Below are 8,798 nucleotides of genomic sequence, written 5' to 3' on the forward strand. Positions count from 1 at the left end.
ATACTAAAATGGCAGTAACAGTCAGAAAGGTTTCTTCAAGATGGAGAGGTATGAAGAACAGCGCACACAACATAAAACAAATATAAATAAGAAAGGTAAAATTCACATAAACATGACGCAGCGCAGTAAGGATGTGAAATGAACTCTGCCTCATGTGCAGGAGGTAAATACTTACATAAAAAATGGGCATTAGGCGAAAACATGGGGCGTGAATTAAAACAAGCAGTGCTGCATGCATATGGTTCAGATCTGTGTCTAGTAGTGTGATAAGGATATTTCAGCGATAATACAGTCTGTTCAGGAGCATCGTTATAGAAACAAAACGTGGAAACACAGGAGAGAGAAAGATGAGGAAAAAACAGATAAATAGTTTTAAAAAATTGGGAAAGACACAAACAGGATTTAACAAAATACAGCTTGTTGCTTGTTCTATGTGTTAGTAACAGGTATTATTATTAGAAGGCACATTTTATATTTAATATTAGGTTGTGTTATAGCTCAATCTCTGGCAACTGTTTGTCAGCGTTGGCATCACCCGCACCGAATCTGTCTTAAAATTGTTTCGTTTTTTAAAAAAGAAAAGAAAAAAAAAAGATGCACAACCACAATAAAAATGTGACATTTCACACTGAATACTGTTCTATAAACACACTTTTTAAACAACACACAAGGGAAAAGGAAAAGGCAGTGGTGCACACTTTCAGTGGAGATAATAATGGCAAATAGCATAATGACAACGTTAATACAGTCAGTTGTTTAAAAAAAAAAAAAAGATGCAAGAGCTTCTATAACTCTATAACACATTGTCAATGAAAACAAATGATCCAAGTATAAATAGATTTGTCTTTTATCATGAATGTTCTACATGAATACGTCGAATACGAACTAAAATCATCACACTCATCAGTGCCTTTATGAAAAGAAAACTCAACAGTAAGCTTTGACAACAACACATTTTTAAGAAATGTCACATTGATAAAAAAAAAAAAAACTGGACAGCTAAGAGAAGACTAGCTAGCTACATAACATAAGGTAGTTTTGAGTGTCACGTTGGGAGAAACGTCTGTAAAATCAGTTTCTTCTCTATGTGTAAAGTTTTGGTCTCAAAACTTTGGTCATTTTACAAATATTTCATATCTGTATCCATCCGTATATGTACATTTTCTAATTTCAAGTACAATTTATAAACTATCCTGATAATTGTCAGCCATCTTTTTCTTTTTTTTGACTTGATACACTTTTCACTCAACAAAACTCAACACGCTTTTATGGCATTTCTCTTCCATGCATGTTCACGGTGTGTACAAAAGGCATTTGAAGTGAACGCAGCATTTGAATTAAATAAGGGACAAATGTGCCTCAGAAACCAACAGAATGTCATCAGTGTTTGTTGTATTGATTTCCAGAAGCAATACAAGACTAACATCTGTCTGATAAAAGCTCATTCTTGCCTGAGAAATAAATGGGCCACAGCCAAATGGTTTGGCACTCCATCCTTCTGGCACACACACAAACACACACAAAAAAACATTTCATAGAGACTGAATCTGTCTCCCTCTCAGTCACAACCTTTGTGATACATCAAGGTTTTATATCCCAGATCTAGATGTTGATTCTCACTGTCATGGTTCCTGTCACTGCTGATCCCCTCTGTTCCCCTCTGGGGTGTGGACTAGGAACTAAACCGATGGGGATGTGGTGCTTCTCCACCTCTGACCTCTGCTGACGGTGTTGTGCTGTGAAAGATCTGAGCCTGACTTGTGTGGTGGTGGCTGACACACTCTCTGACTGCTACACTGTGCGGCCCAAATGATCAACCACGCCTCAAAAGCACCACTTTTCAAGCTCAAGGGCAGGGCGGGGTTTCTCCCATCCTGCCTCCCCAGCCTCCTCCTCCCCTGGTGCGTGCCCAATCCCCCGGGCCCAGACCACTTTGACTTCTGATGCCACCAGCACTGCTGCTGATGCTGCTCCTTGGGTCTGACATGGGGGCCGAACCTGCACCAGTACCTTGAGGTCTCGTTGTCTGTCATGGCCGTGACAGCGTTGTGTAGACAGGCTGTTCCCAGTGCGTGGGGCTGTGTGACTGCGGCACACTGGCCGGGTCAGTGATGGGGGTGTACAGGGGTCTCTGGGAGGGACCCATGTAAGAGAAGGCCGAGTACAACCCTGAGGCCTGGCCGGAGTGGGCATAGTACGACCCTGAGGCCTGGTGGTCCGCATAGTCTGCAAACTGAGCCCTGGAGGCCAGAGAGGGGAAGGCAGAGCTGTAGTGAGGGAGGCTGAGGGGCGTGTACGTGACATGGGAACCCACCGAGACGGCCTCAGCGAAGTGACCCCCGGCAGCGCCTCCGACCTCGCTCTTGATCTGGGCCTTGGATGGGTCCGAGCCCACAGAGGAACCGTGGTGTTGCTGCGGCTGCTGCTGCTGCTTTGAGAGCCAGGCAGCTGAGTGTCCGCTGGCCGCTGCCAGAGCTGACGAGATGCCATAGGTGTACGGCGAGGCCGAGGAACCCGCTGCAGCTACACCTGCCCCTGCTCCCTGCCCAACCCCCGGGTGTCCATTTGGGGGAAGGTACTGGTCAAACTCGTTGACATCAAACGGCTCCATGTTGGCCATCACCTCGTGGCTCATCTCACCAATGTCCACATTACCAAAGTCGATGTGAGGTTTCCCAGATCCTGGAGCACCTGAGCCCCCCTCTGCTCCCATTGTGCCACGGGAGCCCCCGATCCCAGCACCCTCCCTCTTTCCATCCCCTGCCTTCCCAGACTGAGGCTCTGTCTTGGGAGTGGTGGGAGGTGTGGGAGGACTGTGGCTCTGACCTGTAGAGACACATGAAAACATGTAGTTAGAGCAGATTCAAACCAACCCTGAGGTCTGTGCACCAGCTCTCCAGCTGACTCCAGACTAATCTAAAAACAGAGGTTGGAGGGGTGGGGTGGAGGGTCAGTAGGGTAGTGGATGGGAGTCTGCAGCCCACCTGCAGCATGAGGGTGGTGCCCGTCTGCCAGAGGGGTCCTGGTTCCACTGTGGGCCACGTCCAGGTGGAGGCCCTTGTAGTGGGGTTGGCTGACCTCACCCTCTGAATGGCCGTCGGCCTCACTCCCTGACCCCGAGCCAGGCTTCCCATTCTTGCGTCGTCGTGGCTGGTATTTGTAGTCAGGGTAGTCCTTCTTGTGCTGCTTCCTCAGCCGCTCTGCTTCCTCGATGAAGGGACGCTTGTCGCTCTCATTGAGAAGTCTTGGAGAAAAGAAATGAGCAGGTAGTCTGGTTGAGTTTCAGTTCGGTAAAACGTTTTACAGAGTGCTACAAGTTAATGTCAGGTGCTTAGAAATTCAACTTTTCATTTGATAATATAAAGAAATGTGACATGTGAGAACGTTCAGAGTGTGCGTTAACAATAACGTGAATACTTGAGGATGTCAACGATAGAGATAAGGCATGTCCAAACTATTCCACGAAGCACCGGTGTGGCTGCAGGTTTTTGTTCCAACCAAGCAGCAGCACACCAGACTTGACTCATTTAATCAACTGATCCCAATCTTCAGACAACTGATTGGTCAAACTGTGTGCTCTTGGTTGGTTGGAACAAAAACCAGCAGCCACGCTGCCCTTTGAGGAATAGTTTGGACATGCCTCATCTAGATCATTGATTTCATCTCATGCCTGTTTGGTCAGTTTTCATTGCATTTTATTGTAAACTTTTCTCCCAGGTGGTTTATTCATTCTCTGCATCTGCGCAGCTGCATGTAACATCAGACCTGTCCTGCCAGGGGCATTTGACTGCTGGACAGTAATGAAATCATTCAGGCCATAGGAGCATCCTGTCTGCAAACATGGAACTGAGCTGCTTATTACTGCCACTGGCAGGAATGGCATGAGAAAACCCTGACCTTCCTCAGCCTCCTTGCTCGTCATGTTTCTGGGCTAATTAGCCAATCATGCCCGAGCCCAAGGTTAGGTCTTCTAATCTAATTAATGTTCCTTCCCCACAAGGTTAACGAATTTAACCTTCTTGACCTTTCTTGTTAGCAAATAGTGGGTAGGAAAAGCAGCAAAGAAGGGGGGATCCTGAAAAACAGACGCAACTTGAAACTTGCTGTTCAGTTCAGTCAGAAATATTAGAGATTACAAAACACTTTTCTGTTGCATAATATAAACAAAGAGATTTACTGACTAAGGTAGCTAGGTCATTTTTAAATGTATGAAAAACATCTTCTGATGTGTTAAACGAGCCAAGAGTTGAAGGCTGAACTTTCAGCATTAGCTGAATGGCCCTGGAAACGCCCTGTTATTCCCTCGGGAGCCAGTTGTTCCAGCTACACGGCCAAGAATTAAACAGTGTATGAAATTAGCCTGATCTGGGGAACATGTGACCATGACACACTCACAGCAGACACACAGATAGTGGTTCTATCCGCTGAGCTGTGACCAAAAGTGGGACATGAGACAGTGTGGCCTGTTCTCATAAACGTTACATAGCCTACAACTGATTTACAACATGTAGTCTACATTTTGCAGGCATGGGATCAGAGCTGGGAAAGTTTTCATAAGAGGATGATGGTCACAATTATATCTGGCAAAAGTTGAAACAAAGGGATAAGTAGCTACTGCATGTGCACAGATACCTGCAGCTGTAAAATGAGAGTGTGAATTGAGTGGAATGTGAAATGATGGGAATACATCAGCTGATTGAGCTCACTTTGTTGCCATCCACAGCCTAAACTCTATGTTGTTGTCACTGGTGGGGAGTAGGTGTGTTCACTATAAACAGGCTGCATCCATTCTTAAAATTGACATTTGCCCTGTGCTAATCTGGAGCTATTTCCCCTAAAGCCCACCCTGAAATAATCTCTGATCCCAACAGAGCACTGATCTTCCTGAAAACCAAAGATTTAGCTTGAACATTTACCTGCCTTTACATTTATTTTTCCTTTTTTTTAAATTATTTTTTAGAGCATCTCCAAAGCCTCTGCCCCCTACACTCTCCAACGTTTTCCCTGTTAAAAGGGTTTTCTTGGGAGTTTTTCCTCAGTCGATGTGAGGGTCTAAGGGCAGGGGATGTTGTTATGATGCTGTGTAAAGCCCTTTGAGACAAACTGTACTATACTGTACTATACAGATAAAATTGCCTTGCCTTGCCTACACGCCTGATGTGTGCATTCCTGAGCAATCATCATCATCATCATCATCATCACAACAACATTACAGTAGCTGACAGTAGGTGGACTGTCTCCTCACCTCCACAGCTTCCCCAGGGTCTTGCTGAGCTCCGCGTTGTGCAGGTGCGGGTGTTGATCGGCCAGTTTCCTCCGCGCCGCCTGCGCCCACACCATGAAGGCGTTCATGGGCCTCTTCACGTGCGGCTTGTTCTTGCCTCCGGTGTTCACGCGCACGGGCATGGGCACGAGGGTCCAGTCGTAGCAGTTGAGCACCTGGCTCACCGCCTCGCGGATTCCTGCGGGGAAGCGGTCGTCCTCAGGCTCGTCGTCGGATCTGCCGGATGAGAGTCCCGCCGACACGGCGTCCAGCCCCGCCAGCTGCGGCGGCTGCTGCCCGGGGAGAGGCGAGTCTCCGCCGCCGGTCGCACCGGAGGAGTGACCGGGAGACATGGAGCGACTGTCGTCCGACATCCCGGGACTAAGCTCAACCTCCGATAAACTCTGCTCCTCTCTGGACATCTTCCTACTCTCACACGCCTCCAGGAGCGCAGAGGACGCACGGTCTGTTCCTAAAAAAGTTCTACTCTACCTGACGGATCCTTGTGATGATTTGTCCTACAGTGGCACACGGAGGGCGGCTGTCTGCTGACTGATCTGTCCCTCTGATTTCCTCGAAGTTATAATATAAACTGCCAGTCTGTCTCTACTCTCAGCCTCCGCTGCAAAACTCTATGAGGGTTCCACATTAAAGTTCTTTCCATCCGTGTTGCTGGTATCATAGGCGGCTCAGTGCGCACCTTGGACCCCAGTTTACCTGCTAATGCACAAAGGTCTGCGCCAAACTCACCACGTCGCACTTCTCCCCCTTCACTCTCTCTCTCTCTCTCTCCCCCGCGTCCGATTGAAATCCACCAGCAGAGACCTGAAACAGCAGAGGGACCAAGTCAGTTCTGACAGCCCAAACCAAATCTGCACCGACAGCTGTGGACCGACCACTGAGGAGGTGTTGTAATCTGGTTAGTGTCTACTTTTTTTAATCCAGGTTAAAACACTGAGGCAGGACAGGGTGTGATTTTGAGTTTCTCTATCCATCTAAAAGCCTGAATGGATCATCGTCCTTCCTCAGATAGTTTCACCCATAAACACTTCTTTTACGCATCTGTGTAGAGGCTTAAGTGATTTTTTTTTTAATTGTCCTAATAGAGTTATTTACAAAACAATATAGAACTCCATAGCTACCATAAATTGAGATAGTCCCATTAAGCTTCTGGTATTAATTCATTTCAGGTCAAGATTTGTCATAATGCTACAGAAACCTGTCAAAAGTCAGAGTCCATTTCTGAAAGTGTTTTATTCTGTGTCTGCGTGAGTTCACTTACTTTAATGTGAGTGAGTGTAAGTAGACTATATATCCTGCTCCTGAAAAAAAAAAAGCTGCTGTTAAAGGTTTTGCAGTTATTCCAAGCTCCCCGGAGAGAAGGTGTTGTAATGATCGGAGGCCGCAGCAGCACAGACCCTGGATTTATACTCTGCGCTCCTTGGATAAACATAGCCATGGCGCTGGAAATATAAACCTCGTGTACGTGCGTGTGTCAGTACGCGTGTGTGAATTAGACACAGTCTGGTTGTTAAAACAGGGGCAGGTCTATCGGCGGGAGTGAAATGTGTCCTTGTTTTGTCCATTAAATCAACACCCAGCCTCCAACTTCACGTCCTAAATCAGCGAACTTCCTGTGAACCAGCGGCACTGGTTTGGTGTTTTTCTTTTTCTTTTTTCTTTTTTAACCTCGGTGTCAAGTTGCAGGAAAATTAGGGATCTCGCCTACGTCCTGTGACATTATGTGAAATATGCTGTCAGGTAAAGAGTCGGTGTTTTGTTGTGCAGGTTAAGTGGTAGAATAGTCACTTAACCCTCAGGTTACTGCACCTTTATTTTTTTGGTTCCCTGTCTTTTAAACTAAATTTATATCTGACCATGAATGTATCCATGCATTATAAAGGACTATCATTTTCAGATTGAATTTATTGCAGAGTTCAGTGACAGATAGGGTGTGGCTCCTAGGCTCCTAGGCTACCGGGGGCCACAGTGGGTGTCGGGAGGTTTCTCCATTCTCTCCATCCCCAGCCTGTATTTGTGTCTTCAAAGCGACACCATCTGTCCGAGGCGCATTAATGATGAATGATGATGTCCGTTTGCCACCTGGTCTGAGCGGCCACTCCACGGACAGTCACCGTGTCGCCCGTGCCACAGAGACTCACACGATGCGCAGGTGGCACATCGCGCGCAAGGCACTAAAAAATGCCTCCTTTGCGCACGTGTTGACTGTGCTCGCACTGTTAAGTACTGATCGGGAATCACCTGACTGACTGGTGATAATTTCCTTTCGTCACTGAACATGTTCATTATGAAGTGTGTTATTTCTTTAACAAACAGATGCGAAACAAACAACCCAGTAAAAAAGGATTCGTCTGTCCTGTCGACGCGCCTGTCACTGATTCATCTGTTTCTATTTGTTTTTCATTTACATTATACTGAGCGCATTTACTGTGCGGGATGAATTTCGGCTGTGTGAAGTCATTAACACCGCTCGACTTGCCAATAAGTTGGCCTTAATTTGCTTGTTTGAAAGTTTTTTGTTGTTGTTGCCAGTCAGTTTTACAAAAGCTCGTCTTTGAGTTGAGTTGTACATTTCTAAAAGAAACACTATTGGTTAAGTTTCCCAGTATGATGCTGTCTCCCCTGTCAGTCAAACAGAAAACATCCTCTGTACTGATTTATAAGGAAAAGAGGAAATAAAATGAGAAAACAAATGATAATAAATGATACATGAAAATAAAACCAAATCTTGTTCAAATTAAACCAATTTAAAATAAAAACCACCCTCGCCATTACGCATCTGATTTATAACCAATTAAAGGTTTAGTAACAAAAATCCTAAAATGTAACAGTGAAGTTTCAGAATGAACAAATCAGAGAACTACAGCTCACACCTCCTAAAAGTTAAATAAAGATCACGGCGGTGTTAATTAATATTGGAGGTGAACTGGTTTCTGATTCTGAGTTGGGGCTTTATCTCTGACTCCAACAGAGTGAGAGCAGCCGCAGCAACAGCACAGCAAAGAGATGGAAATGCTAAGCGCCTTACTTCAGTAATGAGAAAGGAGGTCGCCGGTTTAGCACGAGAATCCGTGAGTTCCCGAGTTTCCAAAGTGACGCTCGCTCCCCAGCCCCCTCGCTCACGCTGCCCCGGGTATGAATGCCTGCTCTGTGTGACGGTGCCGGGGCTTAAAGAGCTCCTTGTATGAGGCCCCGAGAAAAAAACAAAAAGGCAGTGAGGAGGACGAGCCTTAAAGGAGCAGCGCCAATGCAGGGTCGGAGACTTCTCATTGGTTACTCTCTCTCTCTCTCTCTCTCTCTCTCTCTCTCTCTCTCTCTCTCTCTCTCTCTCTCTCTCTCTCTCTCTCTCTCTCTAAAAAAAAGGGAAAACGACGGAAAAAAAATGTTGGGTACTTTTTTTTGTTTATTTCAAATGAGTCTGTAAGTAAGTGTGCGTAAATTGTGCGCATGAACTTTTACGCACCAGACTTGAACCTATACTCTTATAGCCTTGGATTATGATTATGATATGGTA

At 46.0% G+C, this 8,798-nt stretch overlaps 1 protein-coding gene across 2 annotated transcripts; it reads right to left on the reverse strand.

The window, feature by feature from the left end:
- Positions 1-1,210: 1,210 nt before the first annotated feature.
- sox10 (SRY-box transcription factor 10) lies at positions 1,211-8,488 on the reverse strand. 2 transcript variants are annotated; one of them, XM_085784841.1, is made up of 4 exons: positions 8,313-8,488; positions 5,246-6,088; positions 3,084-3,244; positions 1,211-2,826 (listed from the first exon to the last, which is right to left on the reverse strand). In XM_085784841.1, exons 2-4 carry the CDS (start codon positions 5,683-5,685, stop codon positions 2,030-2,032), a joined length of 1,398 nt encoding a protein of 465 aa, XP_085640967.1. In that variant the 5' UTR covers positions 5,686-6,088; positions 8,313-8,488; the 3' UTR covers positions 1,211-2,029. The 2 variants fall into 2 exon arrangements, with proteins under 2 accessions (XP_085640967.1, XP_085640966.1); XM_085784840.1 differs by having other exon boundaries at positions 2,985-3,244.
- Between the last annotated feature and the right edge of the window lie 310 nt (positions 8,489-8,798).

The sequence above is a fragment of the Trachurus japonicus genome, chromosome 8 (genome assembly GCF_045865225.1).
Source record: "Trachurus japonicus isolate A0001 chromosome 8, Traja_1.0".
NCBI lineage: Eukaryota > Metazoa > Chordata > Actinopteri > Carangiformes > Carangidae > Trachurus > Trachurus japonicus.

What these genes read in the sequence shown, in the direction of transcription:
- sox10 (XM_085784840.1), bottom strand. Translation starts at nt 5,685, where the DNA reads ATGTCCAGAGAGGAGCAGAGTTTATCGGAGGTTGAGCTTAGTCCCGGG. An exon ending in ACCCTGGGGAAGCTGTGGAG is followed by an intron (nt 3,245 to 5,245) that starts GTGAGGAGACAG and finishes CTTTTCTCCAAG; the next exon opens with ACTTCTCAATGAGAGCGACA. An exon ending in GCACCACCCTCATGCTGCAG is followed by an intron (nt 2,827 to 2,984) that starts GTGGGCTGCAGA and finishes GTGTCTCTACAG; the next exon opens with GTCAGAGCCACAGTCCTCCC.